Source organism: Carassius gibelio, chromosome A24 (assembly GCF_023724105.1).
Source record: "Carassius gibelio isolate Cgi1373 ecotype wild population from Czech Republic chromosome A24, carGib1.2-hapl.c, whole genome shotgun sequence".
NCBI lineage: Eukaryota > Metazoa > Chordata > Actinopteri > Cypriniformes > Cyprinidae > Carassius > Carassius gibelio.
The window spans coordinates 5909438-5926349 of record NC_068394.1 but is presented as its reverse complement, the minus strand read 5'-3'; the positions used below and the strand labels follow the sequence as shown (position 1 = coordinate 5926349).

The following is a 16912-nucleotide window of genomic DNA, read 5'->3' as shown; positions in this document are numbered from 1 at the left end:
AAAAGTGCACACGGGTTCATCTGGGTTGATTATGTGCAAAAGTATTTGTGTGTACATAGTAACAATGCTGGCTTTGTGACGTTTAGTTCAGTCATTGATTTACCAACATAATACAGCAGTAAATGTGGTTAAATACCCGAATAGTTTACCGATTTAAACTTGAATGACCATAAATGTCATATGTCAATATGACAGGTTTGATATTGGAAATTTTATGAGTGACGAGAAGTTCCAACCCTGATTTTCATATTAGTCCTCGATACAAAGTCTCATAAAACCTGCATTTTTGTATTCTGTTTATATAACCCACTATAAAGAGGTTTATCTGCATTTTAAGTGGATGTTTTCAAAGTGTTCATCTCTATGGCACAAGATTGTTCACCCTCACACATATTTCACGTATACCTGTTAAAATGTCAGGAAACTGTCAAAAATGCCATGATGTAAAAAATGATGCTTGCATGTCTGTGCAGGACCAGTGTTCCCTACTGATAAATATTGTTTATATTCATATGATTTCCCAGAACAGTGATCTGATAATGACAGTTAACAGCTAATTAGCAGGTGATTACACTGTAAGAAACAGAGATTTGCCTTTCATTCCAGCTTGAGCTGACTGAACCAAAACACTGCTTATTGAACAGGGGATTCTTTTAAATCTAATAATCATACTTACTTCTTATGGTATGCTATTATTTTGTTAGCAAAATAAGCTGGAACCCTGAAATTGTGTGTGAATTTTTACCTATCAATACAGGTTCAGTACCAATCATTATTAGTTCATTAAAAGCATTTGGTTTATAAACATTCATTTAGAAAAATTACACATTAACTGATTGTCTTTTGTGGTTCTGTAAGCCATTAAAGATGATGACTGACTCCATGTCTAACACAGTCAGGTGTGGTCAAATGTAAATACATTGTAAATACATTCTTTGCAGGTTCTCAGAATATATATATATATATATATATATATATATATATATATATATATATATATATATATATATATATATATATATATACATATATATATATTTTTTTTTTTGCAAACATATTCAATAAAACACAAGACAGGATCGCATTCTGATAAAATAACCTTATATGAAATAAAATATCAAATCAATTTACAGGTCATTTCACAATGTCACTGCCAGCAAAGATATAATACAATTTACATTTTTGTGTTTTTATCATGACCAAGTCCATGTCCACAACTTTTGGCTTGAATCTCTGAGAAGAACATCAGATATGAACTTACAGGCATGTTTATCCGAAGCGATCTCCTTTTTCTTGAATTTTTCTTCTCATCTTTTTTCTTAGAATCCATTGCAGTGCCCATCTCCCAAAACAATGTTTTGTTCTTTGGCAAAGGCTTATTTATCATTGGCAACGAAAACTAAATCCATCGTTCTTGCATATGAGAGAAACAAAAATAATACCTTTTAGTAGCCTAATATTAAAAATATATATATTTTTAGATTTAGCAGGTTCTTGTACGAAATGATATTGGGTTCATTTCTGTCAGTGTCTGAACAAAATATTGCATCCTCCGTGAAAACAAACTTGCATGCGCATGAACAGAAAAGGTGAAGAGGATGAAACGCTCTCCGGTTCTCCGTGTGGAAGGAAGCGTCAGTGCGCGTGTGTATATATAGACCATGCTGAAAACCGCGCCGCATCCTCCTGTCAATCAAATGACGTAGCGTGCAGGGGGTTGGGCCAGGATATTCAGTTACTAGGTTACAAGCGAAGATGCTTGCAGTGACCAGAAATGTAAGCTAATAAACCGATACAAACGTAATAATAATAGTAATAATAACACTCATAAATTAATTATGAAAAAGCATAAAATTCCACATAAAAAAGCTAAATGTTAAGCTATTTAAACAAGTAATGTTTATTAATCAGACTGTTTAAAAACAGGTATTTATACATTTAACATTTAAGAAGCACGCAATAATTATACTTAACAGCTTAAATTATGAAACATAAAAAAATCATGAAACGGAATATATGAGTCTTTACCCATTTTCAAAAAACATCTAGACTTGTCTTTTTCGCCAGCACTTAACCAACTAATACTAGCACTTTTAATTTTCTTGTCTTTCATATTTATATTACAAAAAAAAAAATCTTTGCTATCTTTTGCTGAGACTTGTCATGGCACTTATATCTCATTTTTAAGTCGCTTTGGATAAAAGCGTCTGCTAAATGATTTTATATATATATATATATATATATATATATATATATATATATATATATATATATATATACATTTAAAAACACACAATAACTTGCTCCAGTTAATATGTGACAGCTTGCCTGACCTTTATTAAAAATATGCATGTCCTGATAACACAATCTTTCAGTTAAAATAATCAGTTAATATATTTCTATATTTATCAATATATAGATGTAATAAAAATACCTGAAACCCCTATTTAAACAACAAATGCTGGGTTGAATATTAACATCTATAAATAAACTTGACATTTAATATGACGTGATTCTTTTTATTTGAAGTAAACCAAAAGTCAAAACCCTCCTTGATCCTTTCATTTCCCCTGTTCTTAACCTCTTATCTCTAAATGACAGGCAAGCGAGCAGAACTCAAACACATTAAATAAGAACACTGCTGTTGTTACATACTGCCATCTAGCGATGATTAAAATACTTAAACAACAAAGGAAATATTGCTTTTCACACTGAACAAACTAAAAGGTAATTTAGATGTCACATTTAGAACATTTAGTCTTACTTAATATTTGCATGTTTTTTTGGGATAGATAGATAGATAGATAGATAGATAGATAGATAGATAGATAGATAGATAGATAGATAGATAGATAGATAGATAGATAGATAGATAGATAGATGCATTCTTCTCTGTTGGCCCGTAGAGGGCGCTATACACATATAAACCATAGACTGTATAAAACACATAGACATACGCGCATCTTAATTAAAGTTTAACTACAAGAGAAAAGACCTCACCATTACAGCTTCACAAAATAAAAACATGCTTCCCAACTCTCGAACCTGAAGCAACAAGTCTGACAGACTCTGACTCACTATACTTCAACACAATATCCCGGATCTATGCAGATCCACAGAACATATTAATAAAAATGATCCAGTGAAAAGTCCCGACAGCGTTTTGTTTTACATAATGTTCATGGTCTTAGGACCCATATGCTGAGAGCGGACACTTGTCGTGGTCCAGGTCCGGTGTTTGTGCCAGTAATCAGATCTGTAGGTGGTTCTTCCTCTTCTCCGCCGGCTGTTGCTTCAGTCATAATACTTTCACAGAAAACCCGGCCGTTGTAATATAGGATCAAATTGATGCCATCACATTTGTTTACACCATCCAGACGTGCGCGCTCGCTTTTAATAAATAGTTTTATATAGAAAAGTTAAAGATGGATTTTAAAGTGAAGAGACTGGCAGCGGACGCTGGTACTTTATTCAGTCGGGCAGTGCAAGTAAGTGCTAATTCAGGTTAGCTGTAAAGATGCTTAAAGTTTTAAATTAGGTTTTACTACAACGTTTTGATGCTAAACACTTGCGTTTGGGGGCATTATGTCACTCTAAAGAGAATTGTTATGAGTATTACGTCGCATTTCTGTATCTTTGTTTCTTTCTTTTCCAGGGCCTCTCTCTTTTGCTGTAAATCAGTTTTGTTCAACAACTAAGCTTCACTTTTTATTTTTATTTTTTACTGCAAAATCAAACATTAAATACTCAGTGATGTCTCGTAGTCATATATATATTGTTATATGGCCAAAATACACCGATGTTTTCACTTTTTGTCCAGGTTTAGTTTGTGATGCTAACGCTAACATGCTAAAGCGGAGTTTAAATCCGCACATCAACAAGCAAAAGACGTGTCTTAAAAAGTACCAAGCTGTCTAACCAACAACATCTTTAGCCTCCAACAGAGATGGTCATGTTTGCCGATGACGTGGAAAAAGAAAGGGAAAAACGCAGATATGATGCCCAAAAACGCTGCTCACTAGAATTTGAGACACGACCACTCACATAGAGGCCCGTTCAAACCAAGAACGATAACTACATTAGCGATATCGTCTGTTTATTCCAAGCGCACACTCGTCTGCCGCTTTAAATTCTCGAGCTCTTTATGGCAGGATTGATTCTGATTGGCTGTCAATATATTTATCTTTCATCAGCTGGAAAAAAATCGTTCTGACTCCAACGATATCGTTTCTCTGTGCGTTTATCGTTAGCTGTGGTGTGAACTCTGCCATTCTTTAATACTGAGAACGATTTTAAGGACTATATCTTTATAGTTATCGTCCTTGGTGTGAACAGGCCTCTGCAATAACAAACACCTCAGTGTATTTATTGGGTTTCAAAAACTTTATGCCTGTTATTGTGAGTGTAATTTTAAAATTAGATAAAAGTTTGGACAGTTCCTTCCAATTTAAAGCTGTTGCTGTTTAACTACATCAAAAAGTTGAACATTAGAACGTGTTACAACACTAAATGTGTTTGAAGATACCTTGTTTCAGATATTTTTGGCACTACTATTGGTAATATTGGCAAAGCATGCTCCTAAAAAATAAATAAATAAAATACAAATCTGTTGTCTTTACAAACAGTTCACAGAAGAAAAATTCGGCCAGGCTGAGAAGACTGAGTTGGACGCACATTTGGAGAATCTCCTCATCAGAGCTGAAAGCACAAAACACTGGACAGAGAAGATTTTGAAGCAGACAGAAGTGTTACTCCAACCAAACCCGAGTAAGATCCATTTAGTGATTAGACATTAGACATCTGCATCTAATTAGTTAGGTTTCTAGGACTTCTTGTAGTATTTGTATGTTTTGATGGTATGATTTAATTACAATTTGTAACCCTGGATCACAAAGTCTTAAGTCGCCGGAGTATCTTTTATGCCAAAAATCATGTTACATGAAAATATTTTGTAAATTTTCTTCTGTAAATATATTAAAACTTAATTTTTGATTAGTACGATGCATTGCTCACAACTTTGAAGGTGATTTTTTGCACCCTCAGATTCCAGATTTCCAGTTGTATCTCGGCCAAATGTTGTCCTATCCTAACAAACAATCAGATGATGTATAAATGATTTTGAAAAAACTGACCCTTATGACTGGTTTTGTGGTCCAGGGTCACATTTTTGTCTCACAAGGTTCATCTTCCTTAATTGGAAACCATTGTTTAATATTTTCATCATGGTGTTCAAATCTCACAGAAATGTCAGAAACTACAGCTGCTGTCCTCACTATGCTGTCATACAGAGAAACACGGGCAAAGCAGGAGGGAACAAACAGCTGATCAAAACACAGAACTAGCACGCACACCTGTTTACTCAATGACATCTAGAAAATCCCATTCCTTTACTCTTCTTTTTGTATTTAGAATATTTAGAGATTGTTTTTTCCATTACAATTATCATTATTATTATAAGTGGTCTTTTCATGCACTGAAAAAAGAAGTCTTTACAACTAAATTCATTGAATTTAAGTTAAAAATAAAAATATTATTGAACCCCACTTAATCTACCTTAACACATACTGTAAGACTGACGTTCTGTTTGATCAGGTTAAAATCGCTCTTTAAAGTAACAATTGTACCATGTAAAGTATCACTTTTTACAGTTTACTTATAAATATTTGAAACAGACTTCAGAATCAGAATCAGAATCAGAATGAGCTTTATTGCCAGGTATATTTACACATACGAGGAATTTGTTTTCGTGACAGAAGCTCCGCAGTACAACAGAATGACAGCGACAGAACATAAAACACATAATAAAAGAATAAAAAATACAAATATGTAGACAGTGAATGACAATATACAAATGACAATTGTAGGCAGGTATATTACAAAGTGAAGTTATGTATGTACATATATATTGTGTGCAAAATTTAAGTGTATACTAAGTATGTGTGTTAGATAAATAAAGTGTGTGTATATAAGTATAAAGTGTAGTGTGTTCGCCATTATTATCAGCTGTTTATAAGATGGATTGCCTGAGGGAAGAAACTGGTCCTGTGTCTGGTCGTTCTAGTGCTCAGTGCTCTGTAGCGTCGACCAGATGGCAACAGTTCAAAGAGGGAGTGTGCTGGATGTAAGGGGTCCAGAGTGATTTTGACAGCCCTTTTTCTCACTCTACAGTTCTTGAATAGATGGGAGAGTTGAACCGATGATTCGCTCAGCAGTCCGGACTACTCTCTGTAGTCTTCTGAGGTCAGATTTAGAAGCTGAGCTGAACCAGACAGTTACTGAAGTGCAGAGGATGGATTCAATGATGGTGGAGTAGAACTGTTTCAGCAGCTCCTGTGGCAGGTTAAACTTCCTCAGCTGGCGGAGAAAGTACAACCTCTGCTGGGCCTTTTTTACGATGGAGTCAATGTGAATGTCCCACTTCAGGTCCTGAGAGATGGTGGTTCCCAGGAACCTGAATGACTCCACTGCAGTCACAGTGCTGTTCATGATGGTGAGTGGGGGGAGTGCAGGGGGGTCTCTCCTGAAGTCCACGATCATCTCCACTGTTTTGAGGGTGTTAAGCTCCAGGTTGTTGAGACTGCACCAGACAGCCAGCTCTTTTACCTCCTGTCTGTAAGCAGACTCGTCACCGTCCTGAATGAGGCCGATGAGTGTGGTGTCATCTGCAAACTTCAGGAGCTTGACAGAGGGGTCCTTAGACGTGCAATCGTTGGTGTAGAGGGAGAAGAGCAGTGGGGAGAGAACACAGCCCTGGGGAGCTCCGGTGCTGATTGTACGGGTGCTGGATGTGTATTTTCCCAACCTCACTAGCTGCTGCCTGTCTGTCAGGAAGCTGTTAATCCACTGACAGATGGAGGTGGGCACGGAGAGCTGATTTAGTTTGGGCAGGAGGAGGTTTGGGATGATCGTGTTGAAGGCCGAGCTGAAGTCCACAAACAGGATCCTCACATAAGTCCCCGGTCTGTCTAGGTGTTGCAGAACATAATGCAGTCCAATGTTTACTGCATCGTCCACAGACCTGTTTGCTCTGTAGGCAAACTGAAGAGGATCCAGCAAGGGCCCAGTGATGTCCTTCAGGTGGGCCAGCACCAGTTTTTCAAATGACTTCATGACTACAGACGTTAGAGCCACAGGCCTGTAGTCATTTAGTCCTGTAATTTTGGGTTTCTTAGGGATGGGGATGATGGTGGAACGTTTGAGGCATGAAGGGACTTCGCACAGCTCCAGCGATCTGTTGAAGATCTGTGTGAAGATGGGGGCCAGCTGGTCAGCACAGGATTTCAGACAGGCTGGTGTAACACAATCTGGGCCTGGTGCTTTTTTCCTTTTCTGCTTCCGGAAGACCTGGCGCACCGCATCCTCGCTGATCTGAATTGCAGGTGTGGGTGAGAGGGGGGATGCAGGAGGTGAGAATGGTGAGAGTGCTTGATTGGAGAGGTGTTCAGGATGGGTTGCATGAGCTGTTAATGGTGTGAACGGTAGTTTGGAGAGGCATTCAGGGCTGGTTGCAGGAGTTGTGAAGGGTGTGAATGGTTGTGTGGGGAGGCGTTCAGGGCAGGTGATGGGTGTTCTTTCAAACCTGCAGTAAAACTCGTTCAGACCGTCTGCCAGTCGTTGATTCTCTACGGTGCTGGGGGGTGGTGTCTTGTAATTGGTGATCTTCTTTAGACTTTTCCACACTGATGCGGAGTTGTTGGAAGTGAACTGAGTCCTTATTTTTTCAGAATAATTCCTCTTTGCCACTTTGATCTCCTTTTCCAATGTGTATTTAGCCTGTTTATACAAGACATTGTCCCCCTTCACGTAAGCATCTTCTTTGGCCTGACGGAGACTTCATATGCAAACAAAACCAGTGAATTAAAGAATGTTATGTGGCATTGATCCACAGTCCTAATATGTAACATAGGTTTGCATTGTAATGTTACTGTTATTATCTGCATTTTCAGATGTCAGAATAGAAGAATTCTTGTATGAAAAACTGGACAAAAAGGTGCCAACACGGATAAACAACCATGACCTTCTGGGTCAGTCCATGATAGACTCTGGGACTGAATTTGGGCCTGGAACGGCCTATGGTAAGCATCAAACACAAGGCTAGCATAGTGCCCTAATTACCCATAATACTTCATTCAATAAGAGTAATTCATTGCTGTGTGCCAATGCACCATTTCCTCTTGTTTGAACGTAAAACACTACTAGTCTGTAAATTTGATGTGAAACCCTATTTACTTGTTATGAAACTAGCCTCTAGACATCTTATAATTTTGTTAAAATATTGATTCAATCTGTTTCTGTCCACAGGAAATGCTCTGATAAAATGCGGCGAGACAGAGAAGCAGATCGGGGGAGCGGAGCGAGAGTTCATTCAGAGCTCTGCTATCAATTTCCTCACGCCTTTCCGCAACTTTTTAGAAGGAGACTTCAAGACTATATTGGTGAGATCAGGAGACCCAAACAACACATGGATTTCTTAAACATATTATTCGGAAACATTGCTATGTGTGCTAGAATTCGAAAGTCTAAGGTCAGTAAAAAATTCCGCAACAATGAATTAAATTGATCAAAAGTGAAAGTAAAAACTGAAAGGTGGGGTTTCTATCATCGCTCGGCTCGGCTAATGTCCGTCCTGTGCACTGAGCGCTCTTCCTCCTCATCATGAGTAGACACGCCCCTTACTGCTGATTGGCTACAATTTTGTTTTAGTACTCGGCCCAACTAAGTTTTTTAAATTGTTTTTGAAAAACGACATACCCCACCTTAAAATGAATACTGTTGTTTTGTTTTTACAAAAGATACATACATTTTAAACATTAATAATAATGTATGTTTTTTGAGGAATAAATGGGCAAATTAAAATGTTTTTTGAAGGATCATGTGACACAAAAAATTCAGGTCTGCCATTACAGGAATAAATTACATTTTAAAATATATGAAAAAAAAAAACTACTTAACAACATTACGGTTTTTACTGAATTTTACTGCATAAGAGTCTTCTTTTAAAAAACAAGAAAATTATACTGAGATTAAACTGTAAATTAAAACTGAGATAGATAACATTTTTATTTTTTAAACCACATGTGGATAAGTTTTGTAAATATTGGATTTAATGTTTTTTTTTTGCCTTTCAAACGACAAAAACCTAAATACATCTGAATCACATACACTAAAAAAGACAAGACCAATTCTGCAATCTGTCTTAAAAAAACCCCTATGGTTCATTGCTTTGTTAAGGGTGCAAAGACCATCCAAAAGTATGTGAAGCGGCAAGAGGTTTATCTTAAAGAATCTCTGAGTTCTTAACAGTAAAAATTTTACTCTCTAACACACCAAACACGTCTGCTTCTCTACAGAAAGAGCGCAAACTGCTTCAAAACAAACGACTGGACCTTGATGCTGCAAAGACCAAGCTAAAGAAAGCCAAAATGGCTGATGCCAGAGCTCTGGTGAGTTATTGTTGCTTAAATATGGCTTACAGTCAGTGATTTTTCCTATTGAACTTCTTTACAAATATAAGCTACAACCTAGGCAACTAGTAATCTGAGACGGCATTTGCCATCTTCTCTGAATGCAGCTCTTCGCTGTCTCGGTTTTGCATTGGCTCACAGTAGCCCCTCAGAACTACCCCTCCACCAGGGGACGCTGGCTATGTTGCCAATTTCTCCTTCATGGTGAATTTCCTCCATGTGAAGTGGCTGAAGGTTGGTCTGTGTGTCTTTCACTCGAGTGCCAGGCACTGTTCTGCTTCAGAAGAGCCACCTTTAAGACATGTTAGTTCCTCTTTAAGCTGTTGATTAAGCTCTTTTGTCCCGTATATTAGCAGCGTGTGTGTTCCCAGGTTCCCTTTTACTTGTGCATATAGAGTTTGGAAAGAGGATATCTATGTTTGCTCAACATCGTGATGACATTTCAAAACTGCTCATCGCCTTTGGCCCCAGTTTCACAAGAGAAGTAAAGAAGTGCTTCAAGATCTGCTCATGACCGGCACTCAACCTACACACACATACACCCACTTAAACACATCAGTACCCTAACAAACAGCTGCCCTCTTTTAAAATGGGAAGTGTTTAGTTTTGCCACGATTCGCTGTGAATTTCGCAAGTAATTTCTACAAATAGTCAATGTTCCCTGCAGCAGCAGCAGTGATTTATGTTGAATCCTTAATCATGCTAACCATAGTTTTTGACAAAATATCATGTTATATTTACTATTACTATGATACAATTGTGTTAACTTGGTATTAGCGTCACTTTAATTACTCTGAAAGTGTCTATTTGAAGGACATTATGTCATTTATTTTTTTATTTTTAATCACAATAACTAGTAAACTATGGTATTTTGGTGGAAACTTGGGTTTCTGTGCTAAATTTTTCTTCGTGATGTTAGCTGCTATTGGATGTTTAGTGTTAACGCGCAGGTCTGTCTCTAAATACTGTATATTATCGCTGTTTTCAAATGCTGTGCAGATGTGGGCAGAGGAAGTGAGGAAGGTAAGAAGAATGTTCTGCCATTTTGGATCAGCTGTGAATCTTGGCCCTAATGTGAAAACTTTCTTCAGTGAAAAACTGGAAAATAGACTAGTTGGACTGCACTGCCTAATGTTTCTTTTCCCAAATTTTGTTTTCACTAAGTTTTTTGTGTGCACATAATTGCCAATTTTATTTTACGTTTCCAGTGTCATACAAGATTCCCCAAATTCCTGATCAGAAACAGTAAAAATATCCCATTCTAGGTAATCTTAGGCTAAGGTGTTAGCTTGCTAACTGAAGGCAAACTGAAAATGCAGATGCAAGGTCATCACAAAGGATCTTGCAAGTCACTGACTTTACTGAAGGTTTCTTTTAATATTTTATGGCCACACCAGTATTATTTTAGTATTTTTTTTAAGTTAATAATAATTTGAATTTGAATTGTTTTTATTTATATTTTCAGTTTTTATTATTGTATATTTAAATTTTTGTTTAAGTTTTAGTAATTTTTGTCAATTTGATTATTTTTTTGTTAGTATTTATATATATATATATATATATATATATATATATATATATATATATATATATATATATATATATATGGGTCAAAGACGAAAAAGTGTTTAACCATAAAAGAAAAGTGTAATACTGCTTTAAACTGTTTTAGTCCACCCCCCCCCCCCAAAAAAAAAATGTAAAAAGTTTTCAGTTTTATTTAATTGCAATTTTGTTTTTGTTTTTCTGAGCAAAACATAAATATCATACATTTTGCCCTGATTTACAGAAGACACCCAGTAAAATGTCATTCAGTGTAACAATCTTGTCAAGCATATTTAACACAAAAATCTATTTATGACATATTAAAAGACTAATTACTTTCACCCCAAATACTAATGATTTGTAATTTTACATTTTTAAAATTTGCCACTATCCTAGGTTTTGCCCATTTGTCAGTAAGAATTTTGTACTAATTTAAAACACAATCAAATTTAGTATGCTCCGTTATTCATTTAGTTATTTTAATATGTACACGTCAGAATAAGCATGTTGTTTGAATTTTTGCATAAATATTGACACAAAATGACACTTTTGTACATTTTTCTTGATGCGGACATCTTAACGTCTTTGACCCATATATATATATATAGTACAGTTTCTCATTCAAAGAGTTTTCTTTATTTTCATAACTATGAAAATTGTAGATTCACACTGAAGGCATCAAAACTATGAATTAACACATGTGGAATTATATATGGAATTATATACATAAAAAAAAAAGTGTGTAACAACTGAAAATATGTCATATTGTAGGTTCTTCAAAGTAGCCACCTTTTGCTTTGATTACTGCTTTGCACACTCTTGGCGTTCTCTTGATGAGCTTCAAGAGGTAGTCACCTGAAATGGTCTTCAACAGTCTTGAAGGAGTTCCCAGAGATGCTTAGCACTTGTTGGCCCTTTTGGCTTCTGTCTGTGGTCCAGCTCACCCCTAAACCATCTCGACTGGGTTCAGGTCCGGTGACTGTGGAGGCCAGGTCATCTGGCGCAGCACCCCATCACTCTCCTTCTTGCTCAAATAGCCCTTGATGCCTTCAGTGTGACTCTACAATTTTCATCGTCATGAAAATAAAGAAAACTCTTTGAATGAGAAGGTGTGTCCAAACTTTTGGTCTGTACTGTATATATATAATTATTTTAACTTTAATTACTTTTGACCTCACCAGTATTATTTAAATATTCTGTTAGTTAATAATTCAAAATTCTACGTCCAAAATCCCCCACATTTCCCATATTATTGCGGAAGTAAAGTGTCATCTGCGTTTTTCCACTTACTTAAAATGCGTGTTTAAATACTACTCATTTTGACATACTGCTTTTCACATACTAAGGAAGTACACATATTTGGACACGGGTTAGAGATACAACTTCTCTAAGAGGATTTATACCGAGCTTCCTTATTATCAACTAGCTGACTGCAACCTCTGTCAACTAGTTGATTGTGAAAATACATCGTTTTTGCACATCGCTAGCAGACTCCTGAAGATTGGTTTTCTCTTTAAAACCTGTCAACAAGGTCTATGAAAATGCACTGGCTATTTGTTCAATTCCCACTTGCTTTGTTCTTTTTAAACAATGTGTGGCCTTTTAAGTTGTGATGAAACTTGCATTATCCACAAGCGAAACATTCCCTGACTATCTCTCTCTCTTTCAGGCCGAGCAGGATCTGAAGATGACACAGAGTGAGTTTGACAGACAGGCAGAGATCACCAGGCTTCTTCTGGAAGGAATCAGCAGTACGCATGTGAGCTCATCTGAAAACCTGCCGCCCACTGGGCCACCTGCCAATTCAATTCTCACAACCCTTCAGTTTTTTTCAACAGTCCTAAGGTCTGATCTATAACAAACCATATAATCTCTCTCCAAACCTTGTTTTTGTCCCAGGCCCATCATCTCCGCTGTCTCAATGACTTTGTGGAGGCGCAGATGACCTATTACGCCCAGTGTTACCAGTACATGGTCGACCTCCAAAAGCAGTTGGGAAGGTAAGCCATTTTTTTAATCAGTGTATATTTTTTTCTTTTTATAATAATTTAAATAATTATATAACTCATCTGGACTTTCTTTCCCCCTCCAGCTTCCCTTCGGCTTTCTCTTCCAACAACAACCAGTCAACAGCCAGCGCCGCAGCCAGTATCTCCGTACCCATCCTGCCGCTCTCAGCCCCTCTTCCTGCCACCACAACCAATGCATCTTCAGGTTTCACCGAGCTGCAAAACTTCAGCGGGAGCCGTAAAGCACGGGTGCTGTACGATTATGATGCTGCAGGCAGCAACGAGCTCTCCTTATTGGCCGATGAGGTGGGCGGCCAATTTTCATTCGACAGGCTTGTGGTTTGAATTATCATTAACTTGTCTTATATTTCAGGTGATCATGGTGAGCAGCGTTCCAGGCATGGACTCTGATTGGCTGATGGGTGAACGTGGGAATCAGAAGGGAAAAGTGCCTATTACTTATTTGGAGCTATTAAATTAAGAGAGAAAAAACAAGTGTTGTTGGAAACAGAAACATATTGTGTATTCCAGCTGTGCTGCGTACCGTAAATGTAACTTTGACATCTTTTGCTGCTTACATGCAACAGTATTTTATTGGATGTGACATCTTGCAGTCCCAGAATGGGAAGTGGTTTTAACCGGATGAGTGTTTACAAATGAATTAAAGCGGAATATTTTTTTTTTTTTTTTTTATGCTTTTGTTGTGACATGCCTATATATTATATAAAAAAAAAAAAAAAAAAAAAAAAAAAAAAAAAGAGTATCTTAGAGTATTTACATGTTTACAACAAGAAAGTATTAGTCAAGTCACCTTTATTTATATAGCTCTTTATACAATACAGATTGTGTCAAAGCAGCTTTATAGTGTTAAACAGAAAAAAACATTTGTGCTGATAACGCAAGAGCACAATAGAAAACTGTAAGTTTATCAGTTTAAAAGACTGATTGTAATTTTTATGAATTTTAAATTGGTTTTCATTGTGTACATGAACTCTTTTCAGGTTCTAGAACATTTCAGAAGCTTTTGTGTAGCGGCTGAGACGTAAATATGCCATAATTTATTTTCAGGGTCTCATACAGCCCAATTCTGTTTATTGTGTTAAAGGGGTCATATGACGTTGCTAAAACGAAAATTGGTGTAATGCAATGTGTTTATGAGGTTTAAGGTTAAAAAACACATTATTTTCCACATGATGAACATTATTGTTGTTCCTCTATGTCCCGTCTTTCTGAAGCGCGTTGATTTTTACAAAGCTCATCATTCTAAAACAAGGTGTGCGCTGATTGGCCGGCTATCCAGTGTGTTGTGATTGGCTGAATTTGTCAAGCGTGTGACAGAAATGTTACGAATATACCATACTGTGATGCTGTTTCCCGGTTCGACGAGACAAAACCATAGACTGTATAAAACCATGGACTTAATGTTTGTGACTTCACCCCTAGTTTTCCAAAGAGCGTATCGCGCTGCGTAAACATAAAACCACATCTGTGGATGTTTTGCCCTCCAGTTCTTTGAGCCAGTCATGTGACTGAAAGCTATAAATAGAAACAGCCATTGTGCACAGAAGCATTGTAGGCTGCTGGTTCAGGAAACAGTCCTCGTCCTCAGTAAAATGTACACACACATCTGAATATTTGGGTTGTACTGTTCTGGAACAGTGTTGTAAATACAACTTAACCACTGATTTCTAGTTGTGTCCTCTTTTAGAAGGCCAAACAAAGTAGTTTCGCTTTCACAACAAAACACACACTGTCTCCACGACATGGTGGCGGCTGCAACAGCGAGAATAAAGGTTGCACCTTCTTTCTTTGTGTGAACATTTGGGTGGCGTTATGCAAATCTTCCCACATTGTGACGTAGACATGTGGGGGCGTGTTACAACGAGCCCTTTTAGGTGGGCATGGTGGACTCTTAACTTTTATGAAGAATATCTCTTTGGATTTGAGCCTTTAGTCTTTGCAACTTTACAGATTGTCTTTATGCACCAAGAGCTTGTAACACTCCAAAGAGAAAGGAAATTTTGAAATTGCATCATATGACCCCTTTAAAAGGTTGAGCACATAAAGAGAATGCTTTTATTTGCATGCAGACAGCCTTTCTTGTTATGCATTATGAAACTGTCTTTATATACATGCAGTCTTCAAAAACCACATTAAACATACATCCAGTTATACAACTATTCATTTCATGATAAAACATGAAATCTATTTACTGATAACTGTACTTTTTATCCCTATGTGCCTTACGTTATCTTGGAGTTGATCTTTTTAAACTCTTTAAAGCAAAAAAAGACATTGTTGAGAGATGAGTGCAACTTTTATGCATATTGTGCCACCCTCTAATAAAAGCACAATTTTCAAATTTACTTTGAAAGTATAAATACAAAAGCACAGGTTATCTAACTGCTTAAATTCTGCGATTATTACCATCAATTTATAAACATTGTTTTTGTTAAATAATAAACAAAAATGTGTTGACTTTTTAGCCTTGTTTTGTTTTTGATTTATTGTCTTGTCTCATTTCATGTGCTGTTCAGAATATGTATTTAATTCTTTCTGCTGTATACTTAACAGTTAGTTAATAAACTCAAGATGTTTTTAACTTTAGACCATTGCTTCTGGCTAAAATACAGGTCATCTGTCCATAATATTGCTTTCTCCAGTGATAGTTTAAAGTTAAAATGCCTTCATTTATTTTGTTTTTCTTACAAACACACAGCCTTTCACTTCAGTAAAAATTAATTTGAAGTCATGTGGATTACTTCTTTGGGTTTTTCTTAGCTTTTTGAACTCTCATTCTGCCGGCACCCATTCACTGCAGGAGATCCACTGGTGACCAAGTAATTTAAAGCTAAATTTCTCTGGTGGCCTGATGGGGATTACGTTTTCAGAGTGGCATTTTGTTGGCAAACTATTCCTTTAAGATATTAAAGGCACTAACCAACCAAATAAATAAAAGTTTATTTCAACAATGACAACTGGACACACACTTACTAAATTAAACATTAGGTAAATCGGAAGCTGTATAGCATACTAGTATACTATTTAATTGCATAATGCGTACTGTTACACTTTTATTTATTTTTTTAAGAAAAACAACACTGTGTGTTAGTATTTGGCACAACATCGATGATGAAATATGAATAACTTCTCTCAAATGTCAGTAGAGGTCAGGCTTTTCACTCGGAAGTCATTGTTGGTTCCTAAATTATTTATATTTTGAAATAGGAAAGTACCTTAAAAGTTAAACGTAATGTGCAATAATTTGTACATTATTATTATTGAATATGCCTGTACAGGTAGTTTCTTGAATAATACCTCTCTTTAACAGAGAAAATAATCTAAAGAGTCACTGACTCCCCTTCATTGTTAAATATAAATAATGCGTCATTATATATAATATAGCATACTGTTGTTTATATCTTGCCGTACGGTACTGGCAGGCTCATGTGTTGGTGTTGCTCTTGGATGGTCAGCGAGGGGAGGGTTAAAGGGAAGTTGTGCTAAACAGGCTGTTGACTTCCTGCTGTTGTGCCTCAGCAGGCGTTCACTCTTGCAGGCCGTTACTCAGCCTCACATGCCGAGAGAGCTATGCTCAGTTCCTTCCCGAAAACAGCAATGTGAGAGCCGACCTGCTAAGTGCTCCTTTCTACTTCTGCAAAAAAAAAAAAAAAAAAAAAAAAAAAACACTGAAGGATGATGAACGCTTGTAATGAAACGTTAGCTCTGAAAACTACACAAACATATAAAATACACCATGTAAAGTAGACTACATCGAAAAACCTACGACACAAAATCTAAATATATCTTTAAAAAAATACACACTTATCGTATAAGTGTGTCAGTTTGAAATGCCATTCATTTTAATTTGAACATTTAAAATAAAAATGAAAT

The 16912-nt window shown here is 36.5% G+C and overlaps 2 protein-coding genes across 8 annotated transcripts in view; one reads left to right on the top strand and one right to left on the bottom strand.

The window, feature by feature from the left end:
• Positions 1-1627, bottom strand: part of LOC127946350 (5'-AMP-activated protein kinase subunit gamma-2) — a 57802-nt gene extending 56175 nt beyond the window's left edge. For all 4 annotated transcript variants that reach the window (XR_008151069.1, XR_008151068.1, XM_052542866.1 and 1 more), the window contains exon 1: positions 1262-1627. Coding sequence is in view for 2 of the 4 variants with exons in the window: in XM_052542866.1 (XP_052398826.1) it covers positions 1262-1387 (126 nt within the window). In the remaining 2 variants the exon portion in view is untranslated. The remainder of the gene's footprint in view (positions 1-1261) is intronic.
• A 1538-nt stretch (positions 1628-3165) lies between these two features.
• LOC127946352 (endophilin-B1-like) lies at positions 3166-15503 on the top strand. Of its 4 annotated transcripts, XM_052542878.1 has the most exons (10): positions 3265-3488; positions 4626-4767; positions 7947-8075; positions 8302-8435; positions 9351-9443; positions 9609-9698; positions 12679-12768; positions 12909-13009; positions 13102-13324; positions 13392-15503. In XM_052542878.1, exons 1-10 carry the CDS (start codon positions 3426-3428, stop codon positions 13497-13499), a joined length of 1173 nt encoding a protein of 390 aa, XP_052398838.1. In that variant the 5' UTR covers positions 3265-3425; the 3' UTR covers positions 13500-15503. The 4 variants fall into 4 exon arrangements, with proteins under 4 accessions (XP_052398836.1, XP_052398838.1, XP_052398835.1 ...); XM_052542876.1 differs by lacking the exons at positions 3265-3488; positions 9609-9698 and adding an exon at positions 3166-3258; XM_052542875.1 differs by lacking the exon at positions 9609-9698.
• The last annotated feature ends 1409 nt before the right edge of the window (positions 15504-16912 follow it).

What these genes read in the sequence shown, in the direction of transcription:
- LOC127946352 (XM_052542878.1), top strand. Translation starts at nt 3,426, where the DNA reads ATGGATTTTAAAGTGAAGAGACTGGCAGCGGACGCTGGTACTTTATTC. An exon ending in GTTACTCCAACCAAACCCGA is followed by an intron (nt 4,768 to 7,946) that starts GTAAGATCCATT and finishes CTGCATTTTCAG; the next exon opens with ATGTCAGAATAGAAGAATTC. An exon ending in GAGACTTCAAGACTATATTG is followed by an intron (nt 8,436 to 9,350) that starts GTGAGATCAGGA and finishes GCTTCTCTACAG; the next exon opens with AAAGAGCGCAAACTGCTTCA.